Raw genomic sequence first — 24,349 nt, 5'->3', positions numbered from 1 at the left:
TCATGAACACACACTCCTCCAGTAACAGTAGCAGAACGCTCAGAGTCATGAACACACACTCCTCCAGTAACAGTAGCAGAACACTCAGAGTCATGAACACACACTCCTCCAGTAACAGTAGCAGAACACTCAGAATCATGAACACACACTCCTCCAGTAACAGTAGCAGAACACTCAGAGTCATGAACACACACTCCTCCAGTAACAGTAGCAGAACACTCAGAGTCATGAACACACACTCCTCCAGTAACAGTAGCAGAACACTCAGAATCATGAACACACACTCCTCCAGTAACAGTAGCAGAACACTCAGAATCATGAACACACACTCCTCCAGTAACAGTAGCAGAACACTCAGAATCATGAATACACACTCCAGTAACAGTAGCAGAACACTCAGAGTCATGAACACACACTCCTCCAGTAACAGTAGCAGAACACTCAGAATCATGAACACACACTCCAGTAACAGTAGCAGAACACTCAGAATCATGAACACACACTCCTCCAGTAACAGTAGCAGAACACTCAGAATCATGAATACACACTCCAGTAACAGTAGCAGAACACTCAGAGTCATGAACACACACTCCTCCAGTAACAGTAGCAGAACACTCAGAATCATGAATACACACTCCAGTAACAGTAGCAGAACACTCAGAGTCATGAACACACACTCCTCCAGTAACAGTAGCAGAACACTCAGAATCATGAATACACACTCCAGTAACAGTAGCAGAACACTCAGAGTCATGAACACACAGTCCTCCAGTAACAGTAGCAGAACACTCAGAGTCATGAACACACACTCCTCCAGTAACAGTAGCAGTACACTCAGAGTCATGAACACACACTCCTCCAGTAACAGTAGCAGAACGCTCAGAGTCATGAACACACACTCCTCCAGTAACAGTAGCAGAACACTCAGAGTCATGAACACACACTCCAGTAACAGTAGCAGAACACTCAGAGTCATGAACACACACTCCTCCAGTAACAGTAGCAGAACGCTCAGAGTCATGAACACACACTCCTCCAGTAACAGTAGCAGAACACTCAGAGTCATGAACACACACTCCTCCAGTAACAGTAGCAGAACACTCAGAGTCATGAACACACACTCCTCCAGTAACAGTAGCAGAACACTCAGAATCATGAACACACACTCCTCCAGTAACAGTAGCAGAACACTCAGAATCATGAACACACACTCCTCCAGTAACAGTAGCAGAACGCTCAGAGTCATGAACACACACTCCAGTAACAGTAGCAGAACACTGAGAGTCATGAACACACACTCCTCCAGTAACAGTAGCAGAACGCTCAGAGTCATGAACACACACTCCTCCAGTAACAGTAGCAGAACGCTCAGAGTCATGAACACACACTCCAGTAACAGTAGCAGAACACTGAGAGTCATGAACACACACTCCTCCAGTAACAGTAGCAGAACGCTCAGAGTCATGAATACACACTCCAGTAACAGTAGCAGAACACTCAGAGTCATGAACACACACTCCTCCAGTAACAGTAGCAGAACACTCAGAATCATGAACACACACTCCTCCAGTAACAGTAGCAGAACACTCAGAATCATGAACACACACTCCTCCAGTAACAGTAGCAGAACACTCAGAGTCATAAACACACACTCCTCCAGTAACAGTAGCAGAACGCTCAGAGTCATGAACACACACTCCTCCAGTAACAGTAGCAGAACGCTCAGAGTCATGAACACACACTCCAGTAACAGTAGCAGAACACTGAGAGTCATGAACACACACTCCTCCAGTAACAGTAGCAGAACACTCAGAGTCATGAACACACACTCCTCCAGTAACAGTAGCAGAACGCTCAGAGTCATGAACACACACTCCTCCAGTAACAGTAGCAGAACGCTCAGAGTCATGAACACACACTCCAGTAACAGTAGCAGAACACTGAGAGTCATGAACACACACTCCTCCAGTAACAGTAGCAGAACGCTCAGAGTCATGAACACACACTCCTCCAGTAACAGTAGCAGAACGCTCAGAGTCATGAACACACACTCCAGTAACAGTAGCAGAACACTGAGAGTCATGAACACACACTCCTCCAGTAACAGTAGCAGAACGCTCAGAGTCATGAACAGACACTCCTCCAGTAACAGTAGCAGAACACTCAGAATCATGAACACACACTCCTCCAGTAACAGTAGCAGAACGCTCAGAGTCATGAACACACACTCCTCCAGTAACAGTAGCAGAACGCTCAGAGTCATGAATACACACTCCTCCAGTAACAGTAGCAGAACACTCAGAGTCATGAACACACACTCCAGTAACAGTAGCAGAACACTCAGAGTCATGAACACACACTCCTCCAGTAACAGTAGCAGAACACTCAGAGTCATGAACACACACTCCTCCAGTAACAGTAGCAGAACACTCAGAGTCATGAACACACACTCCTCCAGTAACAGTAGCAGAACACTCAGAGTCATGAACACACACTCCTCCAGTAACAGTAGCAGAACACTCAGAGTCATGAACACACACTCCTCCAGTAACAGTAGCAGAACACTCAGAATCATGAACACACACTCCTCCAGTAACAGTAGCAGAACACTCAGAATCATGAACACACACTCCTCCAGTAACAGTAGCAGAACACTCAGAATCATGAACACACACTCCTCCAGTAACAGTAGCAGAACGCTCAGAGTCATGAACACACACTCCTCCAGTAACAGTAGCAGAACGCTGAGAATAAAGAGTAATAATGAGTAATAATGAGTAATAAAGAGTATTAATGAGCAATGAAGAGTAATGAGTAATAAAGAGTAATGATGAGTAATAATGAGTAATAATGAGTGATGATGAGTAATAATGAGTGATGATGAGTGATGATGAGTAATAATGAGTGATGATGAGTAATAATGAGTGATGATGAGTGATGATGAGTAATAATGAGTGATGATGAGTAATAATGAGTGATGATGAGTAATAATGAGTGATGATGAGTGATGATGAGTAATAATGAGTGATGATGAGTAATAATGAGTGATGATGAGTGATGATGAGTAATAATGAGTGATGATGAGTAATAATGAGTGATGATGAGTGATGATGAGTAATAATGAGTGATGATGAGTAATAATGAGTGATGATGAGTAATAATGAGTGATGATGAGTGATGATGAGTGATGATGAGTAATAATGAGTGATGATGAGTAATAATGAGTGATGATGAGTAATAATGAGTGATGATGAGTGATGATTATTAATAATGAGTGATGATGAGTAATAATGAGTGATGATGAGTGATGATGAGTAATAATGAGTGATGATGAGTAATAATGAGTGATGATGAGTGATGATGAGTAATAATGAGTGATGATGAGTAATAATGAGTGATGATGAGTATTAATGAGCAATGAAGAGTAATGAGTAATAAAGAGTAATAAAGAGTAATGATGAGTAATAATGAGTAATAATGAGTGATGATGAGTAATAATGAGTGATGATGAGTGATGATGAGTAATAATGAGTGATGATGAGTAATAATGAGTGATGATGAGTGATGATGAGTAATAATGAGTGATGATGAGTAATAATGAGTGATGATGAGTGATGATGAGTGATGATGAGTAATAATGAGTGATGATGAGTAATAATGAGTGATGATGAGTAATAATGAGTGATGATGAGTGATGATGAGTAATAATGAGTGATGATGAGTAATAATGAGTGATGATGAGTAATAATGAGTGATGATGAGTGATGATGAGTAATAATGAGTGATGATGAGTAATAATGAGTGATGATGAGTAATAATGAGTGATGATGAGTAATAATGAGTGATGATGAGTAATAATGAGTGATGATGAGTAATAATGAGTGATGATGAGTGATGATGAGTGATAATGAGTGATGATGAGTAATAATGAGTAATAATGAGTGATGATGAGTGATGATGAGTAATAATGAGTGATGATGAGTAATAATGAGTGATGATGAGTGATGATGAGTAATAATGAGTGATGATGAGTAATAATGAGTGATGATGAGTAATAATGAGTGATGATGAGTGATGATGAGTAATAATGAGTGATGATGAGTAATAATGAGTGATGATGAGTAATAATGAGTGATGATGAGTGATGATGAGTAATAATGAGTGATGATGAGTAATAATGAGTGATGATGAGTAATAATGAGTGATGATGAGTGATGATGAGTAATAATGAGTGATGATGAGTAATAATGAGTGATGATGAGTAATAATGAGTGATGATGAGTAATAATGAGTGATGATGAGTAATAATGAGTGATGATGAGTAATAATGAGTGATGATGAGTGATGATGAGTGATAATGAGTGATGATGAGTAATAATGAGTGATGATGAGTAATAATGAGTGATGATGAGTAATAATGAGTGATGATGAGTGATGATGAGTAATAATGAGTGATGATGAGTAATAATGAGTGATGATGAGTAATAATGAGTAATAAAGAGTAATAAAGAGTATTAATGAGTAATAATGAGTAATAATGAGTAATAATGAGCAATGAAGAGTAATAATGAGTAATAAAGAGTATTAATGAGTAATAAAGAGTAATGATGAGTAATAAAGAGTAATAATGAGTAATAATGAGTAATAATGAGTGATGATGAGTGATGATGAGTGATGATGAGTAATAATGAGTAATAATGATTGATGATGAGTGATGATGAGTGATGATGAGTAATAATGAGTGATGATGAGTAATAATGAGTGATGATGAGTAATAATGAGTGATGATGAGTAATAATGAGTGATGATGAGTAATAATGAGTAATAATGAGCAATAAAGAGTAATAAAGAGTAATGATGGGTAATAATGAGTGATGATGAGTAATAATGAGTGATGATGAGTGATAATGAGTGATGATGAGTAATAATGAGTGATGATGAGTGATGATGAGTAATAATGAGTGATGATGAGTAATAATGAGTAATAATGAGCAATAAAGAGTAATAAAGAGTAATGATGGGTAATAATGAGTGATGATGAGTGATGATGAGTGATGATGAGTAATAATGAGTAATAATGAGTAATATAAAGAGTAATAATGAATAATGATGAGTAATAAAGAATAATAATGAATAATGATGAGTAATAATGAATAATAATGAGTGATGATGAGTAATAAAGAGTAATAAAGAGTAATAAAGTGTACTAATGAGTAATAAAGAGTAATAAAGTGTACTAATGTGTAATAAAGAGTAATAAAGTGTACTAATGAGTAATAAAGAGTAATAATGAGTAATACTGAGTAATAAAGAGTAATAAAGAGTAATAATGAGTATTAAAGAGTAATAATGAGTAATGATGAGTAATGATGAGTGAGTAATAAAGAGCAATAAAGAGTAATAATGAGTAATGATGAGTAATAAAGAGTAATAAAGAGTAGTAATAGAGTAATAATGAGTAATAAAGAGTAATAAAAAGTAATGATGAGCAATAAAGAGTAATAAAGAGTAATAAAGAGTAATGATTTGTAATAAAGAGTAAGAATGAGTAATAAAGAGTAATAAAGTGTACTAATGAGTAATAAAGAGTAATAATGAGTAATAATAATAAAAATGTTTTACTTCATTGGAATGAGACAAAACTTTGTAAAGGTTTTGGCACTTGCTGTGTGAACACAAAAACAGGTTTAATGGTCGTGTAAACAATAGTGACACTTGTGCTCCTCGAGATCAGAAACGAGCGCATTGTAAATGAATGAGTTTCCTCTAGTGGAAGCGTTTGGTACTGCAGCCGAACACACTCTCACTGAACGCTCATTCACTGAGATATCAACTCACATGTGCAACACAACTTGCTTAGATTTATTAGATTTATAGATTTTCTTGCAGTTTTAGAGTAAAACGTGATTTAGAAAATATGTATTTCATATAAAAATTTAAAATAGTATTTTTGTGCATTTTTCATAATAAACGTAAAATTCTGTAACTTTTTTATATTCACTTTTTTTCACTTCAGCAATAATCTGCCACGTGTCGTCTTTGAAAAGAGATCACATTTAATTATCAGGTCTATGCTCAAAAAGTGAATAAATGGATTATAAATACAGCAGAAAAATAATTTAGTACCATAAAATCCCCTAAAAAAAATACAAAATATTGAAATAAAAAAAAATAATCAAACTAAAATATAGTACATTCATTTCATTGACAAAAACAAAAACGGTAAGAGCGCCAGAGTTTATGAATCGCTCATTGGCCTGTATCCTCACTGTCCTGCTCCAGCGAGTGTGTGTGTGTGTGTGTGTGTGTGTGTGTGTGTGTGTGTGTGTGTGTGTGTGTGTGTGTGTGTGTGTGTGTGTGAGTGTGTGTGTGTGTGTGTGTGTGTGTGTGTGTGTGTGTGTGTGTGTGTGTGTGTGTGTGTGTGTGTGTGTGTGTGAGTGTGTGTGTAAGTGTGTGTGTGTGTGTGTGTGTGTGTGTGTGTGTGTGTGTGTGTGTGTGTGTGTGCGCGCACACAGGAGATCGTCATGCGGTTTCTGTCATGACTCAGTGAGGGTTGGCTTGGAAAGATTGGACATAAAATAGACACAAAAATATCACATTCACAGCGATGCTTCTGAGGGGAAGCTGAACATCAGACGCTTTGCTAATGCTAATGCTGGCAGCTGGTCTGAAAACACCAGACACACACACACACACACACACACACTCACACTCACACTCAATAAAGCCCTGATCGGAAGCTCATTTCACATGCAGGGAGTGTGACATCATCACCTGCCTAAACACAGACAAAACCCAGTTGGTTTATTACAACATGTTTCAATGCATGAGACACACTACCAGTCAAAGTTCTGGATCTGTGATATTTTTAATGTTTTTAAAGAAGTCTCTTCTACTCACCAAGGCTGCATTTATATGATTAAAAACACAGTATAAACAGTGAAATATTATTCTACTGTAAATCATCTGTTTTATCAGTGTTGAAAACAGTTATTTACATTTCTTTCAGGATTCTTTGATGAATAGAAAGTTGAAAAGAACAGCATTTATCTGAAATAGAATCTTTTGTAACATTAAACTCAACCGTTCAAAAGATTGGGGACGGTAAGAATTTTTTTGGGGAAATAAATAAAATAAATCAATACTTTTATGCATCAAGGATGAATTTAATTGATCAAATTGGCAGTAAAGACATTTATAATGTTGCAAAACATTCTATTTCAGAGAAATGCTGTTCTTCAACAATGATAATAATCATAAATGTTTCTTGAGCATCAAATCATCATATTATAGTGATTTCTGAAGGATCATGTGACACTGAAGACTGGAGTAATGATGCTGAAAATTCAGCTTTGATCACAGGAATACATTACACTTTACTAGATATTCACATAGAAAACAGATATTTTAAATTGTCATAATATTTCACAATATTACTGTTTTGATGTATTTTTAATCAAATAAATGCAGCTTTGATGAGCAGAAGAGACTCTTCCTCAGTGGCAGAATGTCAATCTTTAAAGCCTGGACTTTTTATGTGACAAAGATCAACCGGTCTGATCTTTGGTGTGTTCGTGTTGCTTATTTCACACATTTAATAGTTCAGCACGCTCGTGTTTTTCACTGCGCCGCCTGTCAGCTGTCGCTTGCATACTTCACTTTTATTACCTGTTTTTACACGCAGGTCTCCCTCTATCGTCTGCATGACAGTGTAATGCTCCCGACGCTTACGATCACAGGCCTGATGTATGACAGGTTATCATCACATGCGCTCCGAGCGGCTGCAACCGTTCAGAGGCTTATCAGCCGTGAGATCGTCACATCTTCAAAACACACATTCGACGATGGGAATTTCCAAGGTTACAAACGACAGGGACGAGACCTGATCTGATGTTTTAGATGCTCGTTCAGAACGGGAAACATTCAAAGCCCAGACTACAAAATGAAGCGAGTGCTCAAGGTTTCTCTGTAAATGCACATCACAGAAAACAGGGAAGTGTTCTTCCAGTAACGTTAATAGAACGTTCGTTCAAAGTTATCTGTTCTTTGATAATGTTCTCAAAACATTAGGACAAAAACAGTATTTATACTTCGTTTTTTTTGTTGGACATTCATCAAACGTTTTTTAAATGTAATGACATTCAAAAGTAACATTCACATAAAGGTTGCAAAATGGAATGTTCACATAACTATGGAGGCTTGTTTCCGCCACAGAATAAAAAATAAAAAAGGTAATTGCGACTTTTTCTCACAAATCTGACTTTTTATCTTACAATTGCGTGTTATAAAGTCAGAATTGTGTGTTATAAAGTCAGAATTGTGTGTTATAAAGTCAGAATTGCGTTATATAAAGTCAGAATTGCGTGATATAAAGTCAGAATTGCATTATATAAAGTCAGAATTGCGAGATAATAAGTCAGAATTGCGAGATATAAAGTCAGAATTGCGAGATATAAAGTCAGAATTTCGAGATATAAAGTCAGAATTGAGAGATATAAAGTCAGAATTGAGAGATATAAAGTCAGAATTGCGAGATATAAAGTCAGAATTGAGAGATATAAAGTCAGAATTGAGAGATATAAAGTCAGAATTGAGAGATAAAAAGTCAGAATTGCGTGATATAAAGTCATAATTGAGAGATATAAAGTCAGAATTGTGAGATATAAAGTCAGAATTGAAAGATATAAATTCAGAATTGAGAGATATAAAGTCAGAATTGAGAGATGTAAAGTCAAAATTGCGTGTTATAAAGTCAAAATTGAGAGATATAAAGTCAGAATTGTGTGTTATAAAGTCAGAATTGAGATATAAAGTCAGAATTGTGTGATATAAAGTCAGAATTGAGATATAAAGTCAGAATTGAGAGATATAAAGTCAGAATTGAGATATAAAGTCAGAATTGTGTGATATAAAGTCAGAATTGCATGATATAAAGTCTGAATTGAGAGATATAAAGTCAGAATTGTGAGATAAAGTCCGAATTGAGATATAAAGTCAGAATTGTGTGATATAAAGTCAGAATTGAGATATAAAGTCAGAATTGCGTGATATAAAGTCAGAATTGCATGATATAAAGTCAGAATTGCGTGATATAAAGTCAGAATTGCGTGATATAAAGTCAAAATTGAGAGATATAAAGTCAGAATTGTGTGTTATAAAGTCAGAATTGAGATATAATGTCAGAATTGTGTGATATAAAGTCAGAATTGAGATATAAAGTCAGAATTGAGAGATATAAAGTCAGAATTGAGATATAAAGTCAGAATTGTGTGATATAAAGTCAGAATTGCATGATATAAAGTCTGAATTGAGAGATATAAAGTCAGAATTGTGAGATAAAGTCCGAATTGAGATATAAAGTCAGAATTGTGTGATATAAAGTCAGAATTGAGATATAAAGTCAGAATTGCGTGATATAAAGTCAGAATTGCATGATATAAAGTCAGAATTGCGTGATATAAAGTCAGAATTGCGTGATATAAAGTCAAAATTGTGTGATATAAAGTCAGAATTGAGAGATATAAAGTCCGAATTGTGTTATAAAGTCCGAATTGAGATATAAAGTCAGAATTGTGTGATATAAAGTCAGAATTGAGATATAAAGTCAGAATTGCGTGATATAAAGTCAGAATTGCATGATATAAAGTCAGAATTGCGTGATATAAAGTCAGAATTGCGTGATATAAAGTCAAAATTGAGAGATATAAAGTCAGAATTGTGAGATATAAAGTCAGAATTGAGAGATATAAAGTCAGAATTGCGTGATATAAAGTCAGAATTGAGAGATATAAAGTCAGAAATTGCGTGATATAAAGTCTGAATTGAGAGATATAAAGTCAGAATTGCGTGATATAAAGTCAAAATTGTGAGATATAAAGTCAGAATTGAGAGATATAAAGTCCGAATTGCGTGTTATAAAGTCAGAATTGAGAGATATAAAGTCCGAATTGCGTGTTATAAAGTCAGAATTGAGAGATATAAAGTCGAATTGTGAGATATAAAGTCAGAATTGCGTGATATAAAGTCAGAATTGTGAGATATAAAGTCAGAATTGCGTGATATAAAGTCAGAATTGTGAGATATAAAGTCAGAATTGAGAGATATAAAGTCCGAATTGCGTGTTATAAAGTCAGAATTGAGAGATATAAAGTCAGAATTGTGAGATATAAAGTCAGAATTGCGTGATATAAAGTCAGAATTGTGAGATATAAAGTCAGAATTGAGAGATATAAAGTCCGAATTGCGTGTTATAAAGTCAGAATTGAGAGATATAAAGTCAGAATTGCGTGATATAAAGTCAGAATTGAGAGATATAAAGTCGAATTGTGTGATATAAAGTCAGAATTGCGTGATATAAAGTCAAAATTGAGAGATATAAAGTCAGAATTGTGAGATATAAAGTCAGAATTGAGAGATATAAAGTCAGAATTGCGTGATATAAAGTCAAAATTGAGAGATATAAAGTCAGAATTGTGAGATATAAAGTCAGAATTGAGAGATATAAAGTCCGAATTGAGAGATATAAAGTCAGAATTGAGAGATATAAAGTCAGAATTGTGTGATATAAAGTCAGAATTGAGAGATATAAAGTCAGAATTGTGTGATATAAAGTCAGAATTCAGAGATATAAAGTCAAAATTGAGAGATATAAAGTCAGAATTGAGAGATATAAAGTCAGAATTGTGTGATATAAAGTCAGAATTGTGTGATATAAAGTCAGAATTCAGAGATATAAAGTCAGAATTCAGAGATATAAAGTCAAAATTGAGAGATATAAAGTCAGAATTGAGAGATATAAAGTCAGAATTGTGTGATATAAAGTCAGAATTGAGAGATATAAAGTCAGAATTCTGAGATATAAAGTCAGAATTGAGAGATATAAAGTCAGAATTGAGAGATATAAAGTCAGAATTGAGAGATATAAAGTCAGAATTGAGAGATATAAAGTCAGAATTGAGAGATATAAAGTCAGAATTGAGAGATATAAAGTCAGAATTGAGAGATATAAAGTCAGAATTGTGTGATATAAAGTCAGAATTGCGTGTTATAAAGTCAGAATTGAGAGATATAAAGTCAGAATTGTGAGATATAAAGTCAGAATTGTGAGATATAAAGTCAGAATTGAGAGATATAAAGTCAGAATTGTGAGATATAAAGTCAGAATTGAGAGATATAAAGTCAGAATTGAGAGATATAAAGTCAGAATTGCGTGTTATAAAGTCAGAATTGTGAGATATAAAGTCAGAATTGAGAGATATAAAGTCAGAATTGCGTGATATAAAGTCAGAATTGTGAGATATAAAGTCAGAATTGAGAGATATAAAGTCAGAATTGCGTGTTATAAAGTCAGAATTGAGAGATATAAAGTCAGAATTGTGTGATATAAAGTCAGAATTGGGTGATATAAAGTCAGAATTGCGTGATATAAAGTCAAAATTGACAGATATAAACTCGGATTTGAGAGATATAAAGTCAGAATTGAGAGATATAAAGTCAGAATTGTGAGATATAAAGTCAGAATTGAGAGATATAAAGTCAGAATTGCGTGATATAAAGTCAAGATTGAGAGATATAAAGTCAGAATTGCGTGATATAAAGTCAGAATTGCGTGATATAAAGTCAAAATTGACAGATATAAACTCGGATTTGAGAGATATAAAGTCAGAATTGAGAGATATAAAGTCAGAATTGTGAGATATAAAGTCAGAATTGAGAGATATAAAGTCAGAATTGCGTGATATAAAGTCAAGATTGAGAGATATAAAGTCAAAATTGACAGATATAAACTCGGATTTGAGAGATATAAAGTCAGAATTGAGAGATATAAAGTCAGAATTGTGAGATATAAAGTCAGAATTGCGTGATATAAAGTCAAAATTGACAGATATAAACTCGGATTTGAGAGATATAAAGTCAGAATTGAGAGATATAAAGTCAGAATTGAGAGATATAAAGTCAGAATTGTGAGATATAAAGTCAGAATTGAGAGATATAAAGTCAGAATTGCGTGATATAAAGTCAGAATTGAGAGATATAAAGTCAGAATTGAGAGATATAAAGTCAGAATTGAGAGATATAAAGTCAGAATTGAGAGATATAAAGTCAGAATTGTGTGATATAAAGTCAGAATTGAGAGATATAAAGTCAGAATTGAGAGATATAAAGTCAAAATTGAGAGATATAAAGTCAGAATTGAGAGATATAAAGTCAGAATTGCGAGATATAAAGTCAGAATTGTGTGATATAAAGTCAGAATTGAGAGATATAAAGTCAGAATTGAGAGATATAAAGTCAGAATTGAGAGATATAAACTCGGAATTCAGAGATATAAAGTTGCAATTGTGTTATAAAGTCAGAATTGAGAGATATAAAGTCAGAATTGAGAGATATAAAGTCAGAATTCAGAGATATAAAGTCAGAATTGAGAGATATAAAGTCAGAATTGAGAGATATAAAGTCAGAATTGTGTGATATAAAGTCAGAATTGCGTGTTATAAAGTCAGAATTGAGAGATATAAAGTCAGAATTGTGAGATATAAAGTGAGAATTGTGAGATATAAAGTCAGAATTGAGAGATATAAAGTCAGAATTGTGAGATATAAAGTCAGAATTGAGAGATATAAAGTCAGAATTGAGAGATATAAAGTCAGAATTGCGTGTTATAAAGTCAGAATTGTGAGATATAAAGTCAGAATTGAGAGATATAAAGTCAGAATTGCGTGATATAAAGTCAGAATTGTGAGATATAAAGTCAGAATTGAGAGATATAAAGTCAGAATTGCGTGTTATAAAGTCAGAATTGAGAGATATAAAGTCAGAATTGTGTGATATAAAGTCAGAATTGGGTGATATAAAGTCAGAATTGCGTGATATAAAGTCAAAATTGACAGATATAAACTCGGATTTGAGAGATATAAAGTCAGAATTGAGAGATATAAAGTCAGAATTGTGTGATATAAAGTCAGAATTGAGAGATATAAAGTCAGAATTGAGAGATATAAAGTCAGAATTGAGAGATATAAACTCGGAATTCAGAGATATAAAGTTGCAATTGTGTTATAAAGTCAGAATTGAGAGATATAAAGTCAGAATTGAGAGATATAAAGTCAGAATTGAGAGATATAAAGTCAGAATTGAGAGATATAAAGTCAGAATTGAGAGATATAAAGTCAGAATTGTGTGATATAAAGTCAGAATTGCGTGTTATAAAGTCAGAATTGAGAGATATAAAGTCAGAATTGTGAGATATAAAGTGAGAATTGTGAGATATAAAGTCAGAATTGAGAGATATAAAGTCAGAATTGTGAGATATAAAGTCAGAATTGAGAGATATAAAGTCAGAATTGAGAGATATAAAGTCAGAATTGCGTGTTATAAAGTCAGAATTGTGAGATATAAAGTCAGAATTGAGAGATATAAAGTCAGAATTGCGTGATATAAAGTCAGAATTGTGAGATATAAAGTCAGAATTGAGAGATATAAAGTCAGAATTGCGTGTTATAAAGTCAGAATTGAGAGATATAAAGTCAGAATTGTGTGATATAAAGTCAGAATTGGGTGATATAAAGTCAGAATTGCGTGATATAAAGTCAAAATTGACAGATATAAACTCGGATTTGAGAGATATAAAGTCAGAATTGAGAGATATAAAGTCAGAATTGTGAGATATAAAGTCAGAATTGAGAGATATAAAGTCAGAATTGCGTGATATAAAGTCAAGATTGAGAGATATAAAGTCAGAATTGCGTGATATAAAGTCAGAATTGCGTGATATAAAGTCAAAATTGACAGATATAAACTCGGATTTGAGAGATATAAAGTCAGAATTGAGAGATATAAAGTCAGAATTGAGAGATATAAAGTCAGAATTGCGTGATATAAAGTCAAGATTGAGAGATATAAAGTCAAAATTGACAGATATAAACTCGGATTTGAGAGATATAAAGTCAGAATTGAGAGATATAAAGTCAGAATTGTGAGATATAAAGTCAGAATTGCGTGATATAAAGTCAAAATTGACAGATATAAACTCGGATTTGAGAGATATAAAGTCAGAATTGAGAGATATAAAGTCAGAATTGAGAGATATAAAGTCAGAATTGTGAGATATAAAGTCAGAATTGAGAGATATAAAGTCAGAATTGCGTGATATAAAGTCAGAATTGAGAGATATAAAGTCAGAATTGAGAGATATAAAGTCAGAATTGAGAGATATAAAGTCAGAATTGAGAGATATAAAGTCAGAATTGAGAGATATAAAGTCAGAATTGAGAGATATAAAGTCAAAATTGAGAGATATAAAGTCAGAATTGAGAGATATAAAGTCAGAATTGCGAGATATAAAGTCAGAATTGTGTGATATAAAGTCAGAATTGAGAGATATAAAGTCAGAATTGAGAGATATAAACTCGGAATTCAGAGATATAAAGTTGCAATTGTGTTATAAAGTCAGAATAACCAAGCAAAAACATTTTTTAAAATAATTAAAAATCTGGATGTTTTGAACGTTCAAATAACTTTGATAAATAATGAATGGGAAGTTTCTCAGAACACGTTTTTGTAATCTGAGACCATAATTTATAATACAATTCCACACACGATTAAACACTCCCCAATTAAACATTCATCTTTGCAAAGAACCATTCTAATCAAAACTGAAATGTTATATGTTTTCAAGGACTTTAGAGTCATTCAGAGAATACATTTCTCATCCTGTGCAAGTTAATAAGTAACATGAGTAACTGTGAAGAGCCGAGTGAAATCACTGACGTGTCTCTCCATCTGTGTTGATGCTTTTTGTCTTTTGAGACATCAGAATAATTCTGACGAGTCTTTCATCTCACCAAACACACAGATGAAAGGATCAACATTATCATATCAAAAACAGAGGATGAGCTTTAGTGTAAATGTCCCCAGAAAGCTTCAGACATGATGTTTTGTGAGAAACAGTCGTTTGCACATGATTATTTGATTTGTTTGCACATGTATTAAAGATAGAAGAAAAACAAAGCTGGAGTCTTGTAGCTCATGTGTTTCGCTCCTGAATACACATTTGTCTTCCTGTAAAATAGACTTATTAATGAATCGAAATTCAAATGCATATCAACGACTCGTGGGTTTTTTTTACACTAAAATGACTATTAAAAAGCTAAATCTGCCCTAACGTTTAAAAGGAAAAATAAAGGAAATACTTCAATGCAAGACTGAAAAATAAACAATATTCACTCTGAAACTGCTAGTAAATTTCACAAATAATTACTAAGAACACTTTTTTTTACAAAAATAACTCTAAATCATTTTGTATAGTGTACACTACCATTCAAAAGTTTGATTTGAATTGTTTTAATGTTTATAAAAGAGTCTCTTCTGCTCACCAAAGCTGCATTTATATTATCAAAAATACAATAATATTGTTAAATATTATTATAATGTAAATCAGCTGTTTTCTATGTGAATATATAATAAAGTGTAATTTATTTCTGTGATCAAAGCTGAATTTTCAGCATCATTACTCCAGTCTTCAGTGTCACATGATCCTTCAGAAATCACTATAATATGATGATTTGATGATCAAGAAACATTTATGACTATTATCAATGTTGAAAAGAGTCATTTTTGTCAATGCCAATGAATTTTATTTTTCAGGATTCTTTGGTGAATAGAAAGTTTTTTATTTGAAATAGAATCTTTTGTAACATTACTGTCACAACTTAACGCGTCCTTGCTGAATTAAAGTATTAATGTCTTTCACACTCACATCTTTTCTCACGTTTGCTCCCCCACAGGTGGTTTAACCAATACCAGCAACCCAGATGGAGATGCTACTCATTTATTTGATGGTTGTTGTAATGGCTTTGAAAGCCCAGAAGATCCAAGTTTGTCCCAAGCGGTGCATCTGCCAAGTTCTGTCCCCCAATCTGGCAACCTTGTGTGATAAAAAGGGTCTGTTGTTTGTCCCTCCAAACATCGACCGACGCACCGTCGAACTCAGACTGGGGGACAATTTCATCACGGGAATCAAGCGCAAGGACTTCGCCAACATGACCAAACTGGTGGACCTGACTCTCTCGAGGAACACGATAGGCTCCGTCACGCCTCACGCTTTCAATGACCTTGAAAACCTGCGCGCGCTTCACCTGGACAGCAACCGCTTGACGCATATAACGAACGATACGTTTAGCGGCATGTCAAAGCTTCACCATCTAATCCTCAATAATAACCAGCTCACACACATCCACATAGGAGCGTTTAACGACCTCCTGGCTCTTGAAGAGCTCGATTTATCCTACAACAACTTGGAAAGCGCGCCTTGGATCGCTATCCAGCTCATGGTTAGCTTGCATACTTTAAACATGGATCATAACATGATTAACTACATCCCTGAAGGAACGTTCTCCGGGCTTCAGAAGCTTAAGCGACTGGACGTCACGTCTAATAAGTTGCATAAGCTACCGCCCGATCCGGTTTTCCAGCGCGCAGGAGTTCTTGCCACATCAGGCGTTTTGGGTCCGTCGTCGTTCGCGTTGAGTTTCGGAGGAAACCCGCTGCATTGTAACTGCGAGTTGCTGTGGCTCCGACGGCTACGGCGCGAGGACGATCTTGAGACGTGTGCGGCGCCACAACATCTCGCCGGACGCTATTTCTGGACCGTTTCCGAGGAGGAGTTCTTGTGCGAGCCGCCGCTAATCACTCGACACTCGCAAGAAACCCGTGCGCTTGAAGGCCAACAGGTTTCTTTACGCTGTAAAGCCCGTGGAGACCCGGATCCCGTCATACACTGGATCGCTCCCGACGGGAGGCTAGTGTTCAACTCCAGTCGAACCGTCGTCCACACGGACGGAACGCTGGATATTCTGATTAGCACGGTGAAGGACTCAGGATCTTTTACTTGTGTTGCATCAAACCCGTCTGGGGAGGCTCAGCAAACGGTGGATCTGACCATCACTAAGCTTCCGCATTTCACCAACGACACCAGTTTGGTCCAGGAGCCGGACCCGGGATCCTCCGATATCGCGACTTCTGCCAAGACCGAAGCCGGTTCTTCAATAGGCAACACTAAGGGAGGACAGGAGAAGAGAGTCCTGATCTCTGAAATCACCGCTTCTTCGGCTCTGGTGAAGTTCAACTTTCAGCGGAATATTCCCGGGATTCGGATGTTCCAGGTCCAATACAACGGCACTTACGACGACTCTTTAGTGTACAGGTAAGAATGTTGGTTTAGAAACACCTTTTAGGCAAGACACTGCATGCAAAACTAGTTTTTTCATGCACTGGTCAATTTTGAGTTTCGCTTTTATGAAATATACTTTTATCACACTTTATCTATTTGCATCTGTAGATTTCCATTGCTCTACAAATCTATTCTAAATGTATTGAATTAACTGAGATAGTAGAAAGATATTTATTAGTTACATTTTTTATCCTATTCACCAAGATTTCAACAAGATTTCCATTGCACTTCATATCTTTAAAGATTTTTATCTCCACTTCAGCTGCACTTATACACACCAACATTTACAGGTTTATTCCTATCTATATTCTGAAGGTTTTTACTGAGGGGTTTGTTTATATATCATTCACATCATATTTATTTAACATTTTATTCCTAAAAACATGGCGAATATGTATTTTTCTGTCTGCTGACAGTATTTTCTGATTTATGGAGTGATAAAAAGAGAAATCCAAAATCCCCTCTATAAAAACCTTCAACTCAAATATGTCAGTAAAATCAAACAATAATTTTTAACCTGGCTTTATCCAATGCTCAGATTTATGTTCTGGAACTTGGTGCATATTTAATTAGATAATGCCTCATTTGCGTATTTAAACATAACATTTCAGAAAACTTATAATACAAAAGACTTTGTGATTCTAAATGCAGTGAATTAACTGAGATAGTAGAGAGATATCTGTTAGTTACAAGTATTCATTACTTCAATGAGCTCATTGTTTCTGCATTAAATTATTACATTGTTTAAATTAATACATTTTAGCTAACTGTGATTTTGCATATGTTTATTTCTGAAATACATAACTTAGATAGTTCCTCTGAAAACAGATCACTCTAAACTGTAATCTAGACTCATGCATTTTTTGTAAAGCTGCTTTGAAACGATGTGTATTGTGAAAAGCGCTATACTAATAAATGTGAGTTGAATTGAAGTTACATTTTTTATCCTATTCACCTATAGCATTAAATAGTGCAGTGTTTCAGAGAGCTGTGAATATTGCACATAAATTAAAACAACACAAGAGTCTGAGCTGCTAAAGCTTCTTTATGTAACTTCCATAAGTTGTTTGAGTCACGTACGACAGGTTTGTGATGTGTATTTGGTGAAACAGCCTTCTCGCCTCCCAAGCAGCTCAGCTGGCCATACGGACTATAAAAATGATGTCGGAGGATAGAAGAAAGTGCATAAACTGAGCAGCAGTAATATTAACGGTCTGGAGGGTTTCAGCGGCTCATGAAGGGAGATGTGGCTCTGGGTTTGGGAACGAGAGAGATGCTGTTGCTTTATGGCTTTATGACTATATTCTCTGCTCTGCCGAACTGCAGATAAGCTTCACAAAATCACCCTCAGATGAGGAGTAGGGTTGGGAACATTTTATATTACCGAAGTTATATAAAGTTTTGCTCCGCTAATGTTCCTCACAGGTGTATTCTTCTGCCTTCACAGACAGAAAGCACTAAAATGCAATGCAATGTTTCCTCAATTGCTACAGAGTGACCAGTGATTTTCCCGTATTAATGAGTTGATTTGTTTTAATGATTCAAATACATACAGCGGAATGAGAAGTCTCACCAATTCCTGAACGAATTACTCTTCTGAGCTGTTTCTTTGGTAAATAAAACTATTTACTGTTATCCCGTTAGACGTAGTTACTGATTGGTTAGTTCATGATAGCATGTTGGTAAAGATACACATTATTTATTTTGTCTGTCGTACTTTCCTATTATTATTTAATTTATAGTTAAAGCCTATCATTGGACTGTGTTTATGCTGCCGCTAAAATATTAGGTGTGTTGACAGACTTCTATTGGAATTTGTCCAACTAAAATTAAAAATGAAATGTTCAAATTCTAAAATAATAAATCAAATTCTCAAAACAGTTCCTCAAATGATGAATCAAATGTTTTTGTAATACTTGTTTAAAAGTGATTTGCCATCAAATCATCATTTACAATTGGACTTTAATTTCTGTCTCTTTTTTCTTCCTCAAAAGGTTTTTTATTCAATTCTGTACTATTACAAATATTATATACTAATAATAATAATTCATTTTGTCGTTTTCATTTGTTTTGTAGCTTATTATTATTTAATTTATAGCTAAAAAGAAAATGGATAAGTCGTTAAAACATCTATTTAAACACCTTTTTATGAAAGTTTCTCCTGTAAAAAAATAAAATAGTAAATCAAATATCCAGATCCTCAAATAATCAATTTCATAAAACAGATGCACGAATAATAAGTTTTTTCAGCAAGACACTGCATGCGAGACTTTGTTTATTACATCCACTGATAAACTGCACTTGTTTATTGCACATTTTCTATTCGCATCTGTAGATTCAAATTACAATGCGTGTCTTTAAAGGCCGTGACCCGGATGACGAAACATTTAGCTAACTTTTCATTAAGTTTTGAAAACGTTATTTCTGAAAGTTCTCTGAATATTCAAAACATTCTTTTTTTAAAACGTTTCAAAAACATTTTGGCTATGCAAATGTTAAGTCAAGTCATCTTTATTCATACAGCGCTTTTTACAATAGAGTGTTTCAAAGCAGCTTTACAGAGATAACAGGAAAATAATGCAAAAAAGTTTGCTTCTAGAAGAAAATAGCGTCACAGTCCAGCTTATGTAAGTTCAGTGATGGTTCATTTTTGTTGTAATACAAAAATTATTAATTTAGTTAATTTATATACTGTATATATAGCCGGTCTGGAGAAACATAAGGAAATATCATTCTTCAAACATTATAGTAACGTTATTTTGAATGTTCTCTGAACGTTCTGAAACAGGCAGTAACATTTCAGAAAAACGTTCCATGAACGATGTATAAATAATGTTTTAACATTATTAAAGACCAGATAACTTTGAACAAACGTTCTATAAATGTTACTGGGAGAACATTTGTTCATAACTGTGAGAGAACCTAAATAAATCAAATGATCAAAATCAATACTCAAATAATAATTCAAATGGTTTTGTTGGACATGATATGATTTATCATTTTTCTCACCATTTGCAATTGCACTGATTTTCCTCTTGTTTCCTTCCTCAAAAGGGCTAAACGAATTCTTCCAATTGATTAATCATAAACAAGATCATACGATGAACATCCTATTATTTCTGTTGTCGAGTTGTTTTCCAAATGACGAACTATACACTGCACCGTCTAGTAGTGTAATTTTATACGGTTATTTTGTCATTCAATGTCGTTTTTCGGTTAATTAAGTGCGTCATCCGAGTATTTAAAGTGCACTTTTTCTTTCTTGAATTTTCACTACTCACCCAATTTATATTACAAAATGGTATACGAACTGTGACGCACCTTCAGTGTTAAACTAGCTTTGCACTTTCATTAGTGTACATGTTTGTTGATTGCTGTTTCTCTCTTTGCAGAATGATTCCTCCGACCAGTAAAAGCATCACGGTCAACAATCTGGCGGCAGGCACGATGTACGACCTCTGCGTTCTGGCGATCTACGACGACGCCATGACCACGCTAACGGCCACGCGCGTGGTGGGCTGCGTTCACTTCTCCACAGAGCCGCAATACATGCGCTGCCACTTCATGCAGTCGCAGTTCCTCGGCGGCACCATCGTGGTGATCATCGGTGGAGTCATCGTAGCGTCAGTGCTGGCGTTCATCATCTTCCTCATCGCGCGCTACCGCGTGTGCCAGCCCGACGGCGCGGATAAAGGAGTGGAGCTAGGCGTCATGCGCTCGCAGTCACAGGTTTGCGGTGTCATCAAGTCCGTGTCCAAGCAGATTCTGGGTCCGGATGCGTGTCGGAAAGTGTCGCCGGAGTCGGAAACGATCCCGGCTAAACCGTCGAATTGCACCGTTAGCACATCCGCGGCTAGCCATAGCTGGCATCCGGCGTCCCCGAGTCCATTGCGTTCGGTGCGCGACACGCAAATCAACATAGAGCCGCCGGACAACTCCAACAAGAACAACTCGGCTAAGGTTCGTCATCCCACCGTACGCGCGTACTCGACTATGGTAACGCCGGCGTCCCGAAGAGCAAAGCTCCAGAACCTCCACCAGTATAAAACGGTGCCGGTGGGATGTGTTCGTGTTAGCCGGCGTCACTCCCTCAACGTAGAGACATATAAACACCCGTATACGGGTCTGAAACATCCGTCCGCGAGCCTGAGTCACTCCAAACGCAGTTTATCCGTGAGCGGGGGGGATATTCCCAAGATGGCCGCCGGCGAGAGACCGAGATCGGCTCTGACCCAGTCGGAGTGGGTTCTGGAAAGCACATTATAATGGAGGATTTTGCACTTCACTTCTGTGGTTTTTGAATAGTGTTCCAGGGACACCTTATGTGTGTATTACACTGCAAATGATCTGTCATGTTTTTTTCAGCACAAATATCTAAACATTCTTAAATCAAGATATTTAGTGGAGAAGACGCAAAACGGCTGAAAAATCCATCAAAATCAAGTGAGTTTGAGCTTAAAAGAAGAACAAATATCTGCCAATGCGATCAGAAAAATCATTTTAACTCAAAGAGAAAATTATTTTTCTGACCCCATTGGCAGATATTTGTTCTTCTTTTAAGCAGATTTTCATACATTTTTAAAGAGGTGGTTGATTATGATTTCACTTTTCTAACTGTAGTTAGTGTGTAATGTTGCTGTTTGAGCATAAACAACATCTGCAAAGTTACGACACTCAACGTTCAAAGCAAAGGGAGATATTTTCTTTGACAGAAATCACTTTTTAAGTCTACAACAAACGGCTGGTCGGAACTACACGACATTTTAGTGACATCACTAACCCTAAAATGTACATAAACCCCACCCCTGGAACACGATTTACAGATTAACATGACAGAATATGCTAATCAATGACTAAAAGATAGTTAACTCCACATAAGCAACACAAATTCATCCACTAGCCATTCAGAAATGTCCTGTTGCTCTACATGTTGTCACTTCTTCTTGAGTCTCTCCATCATTGCCCTGTTTGAACATTAAAGGCTAAAAGTTTTCAGTGTGTGTATGTGTGTGTGTGTAAGGTAATCGGAGCTGCTAACACACACACAGACACACACACAAGCTCTTGAAGCTCCGCCCTCTGCGCCGGGAGGAGCAGCTCATTTGCATTTAAAGCGACACACACAAAACGGCGCGTTGTTGCTCAGCGTCAAAAAGTGACGATTTTAACATGCTATATAAAATTATCTGTGGGGTATTTTGTGCTAAAACTTCACACACACACACTCTGGGGACATCAGAGACTTATTTTACATCTTGTGAAAAGGGCATTATACACCCCTTTAAGACTTAATATCTTCAGTCATGTTTCTTCTCCAGTTAATGTATCTTGGTTTAAGAATGTTTAGATGTTTGTGCTGGAAAACCAGACAGAAACTCTGAGGAAGAACATCATGTTTGCGGTGTTCAGTCTCAGACAGTCGAGTGGCAGACTTCAAGATCGGACACAGATCGAAAGTACAATTGACAAGCCGATGTTTTTTAAGCACAAATTAAATACTGTTTCCTGCATATAGTAAAATAATACTATGACTTGTATATTTCTTTGTTTTATGGAATAATACTGACACTGCATACAAACATGTTACGTTGTGTAAAATAAAATGTGAAAATGATTCATGTGTTCTTGTGACATTTATATGCTAATTGTGACTTGCAATTTGTCGTGCTTTCGAAATAAATTCGTTTTCTAATGAGAGTTAAATTTCCGGCTGAAATGTTTTAATACGTAAATCAACTGATTCACGATGAGAACTGATGATTTAGAAGAATCTGAGATGACGCCTCGCACGTTTTGCTTACGTTCCCATTAAGTTATGAAAATGTTATTTCTAAATGTTTAAAATATTTTTTTCTTGATTATTGTTAACTTTTACGAACACTAAACACAATTTCACTCCGAGTACAATAACTAACTATATGAGCGTCTACACCAATACATGATATCGTTCTGTTTATTATAAGCAGTGTTGGGTAAGTTACTCAAAAAAAGTAATCCACTACAAATTACTAATTACTACTTTAAATTTGTAATTTGATTACATTACTGATTACTGCATGTAAAAAGTAATCAGATTACTAATTACTTTACTTTCAAGTTACTTTGAAAACCTATTAAAACTACAAGAATACACTACAAAGTGAAACTCAGTTCTTTCCGTAATTTAATATTGCAGAATACAGACATCCCAAGTCTCCTGGAAGTTCTGGGAGTCTCCCGCATGTTGATAGCGGCTCCTTGACGCCCGCAAATTAGTTCTAATCTCCCGGAATCTAGAGCGAGCTAGAAAGAGCGCGCATGCGAGACAGAAGAGAGGGCTGTTTCTCAATATGTTCTTGTGGACTTGTGAAACGTCATCAGTCGCTGCCCAAGTACTGTTCCAATTCAGAGTTCACATCTAGCCAAGTCCAGTTCAAGACCCCTGATGTGTTCCTGATCCGCCCCTTTTACCCAGGATCCGCCCCTTTTACCCAGGATCCGCCCCTTTTACCCAGGATGCATCGAGAGGTGACTTTAACTTTGTAGCCTATTAGAGAGCTGACTTATGTTTCACTGAACTGTTTGCTTTATTTCTAATTGTACAGATTCTTATACCTTTTAGGCTACTAATACTTTTATACTGGATATTATTGAGCATTAAAACTGACATTTAACAAAAAGAGACAGGGTTGTGTAATTTTATTTTATATATTTTAAAATATATAGAATATTTTTTATATTTATTTTACTATACATTCTCTTCACTGTATGTACACGTATAATAAAATAAAATGACAAGTCTGTCTCTGTTAAATGTCAGTTTTAATGATCAATAATGTTTCATATTTTTAAAATGAAAACAAAAAGAAGCAGGGTTGTGTTTTATATATCGTGTTGTTATAAATATATGCAGTGAAGATAATCAATGTATGCGCACATTTGTGTGGCCATTAGCCTAATATGTTTACGATTTTTTTTAAATGAAAAGAGGCAGAGTTGTGTTTTCCAACATATTTTGTTTTATTGTTGACGAAAAGAGGCTGAGTTGTAATTTATACCATATTTCGTTTAATTGTTGCCTGAAATAAAGCTACATAAAGAGATAACCGGAGTAGCCAGAGCGTGCTGAGTGACGCGATC

The 24,349-nt window shown here is 35.4% G+C and overlaps 1 protein-coding gene across 1 annotated transcript in view; it reads left to right on the top strand.

The window, feature by feature from the left end:
* Positions 1–22,844, top strand: part of lrfn5b (leucine rich repeat and fibronectin type III domain containing 5b) — a 27,834-nt gene extending 4,990 nt beyond the window's left edge. Inside the window, exons 2-3 of the mRNA XM_077240212.1 lie at positions 15,786–17,203; positions 20,623–22,844. Of these exons, the coding sequence (XP_077096327.1) occupies positions 15,813–17,203; positions 20,623–21,496 (2,265 nt within the window). The 5' untranslated portion in view covers positions 15,786–15,812 and the 3' untranslated portion in view covers positions 21,497–22,844. The remainder of the gene's footprint in view (positions 1–15,785; positions 17,204–20,622) is intronic.
* Positions 22,845–24,349: the final 1,505 nt, after the last annotated feature.

The sequence above is a fragment of the Siphateles boraxobius genome, unplaced genomic scaffold, assembly GCF_051911475.1.
Source record: "Siphateles boraxobius isolate OS27281-9 unplaced genomic scaffold, OSU_SipBor_1 222, whole genome shotgun sequence".
Lineage (NCBI taxonomy): Eukaryota > Metazoa > Chordata > Actinopteri > Cypriniformes > Leuciscidae > Siphateles > Siphateles boraxobius.
This window is presented reverse-complemented; position numbering and strand designations above follow the sequence as displayed.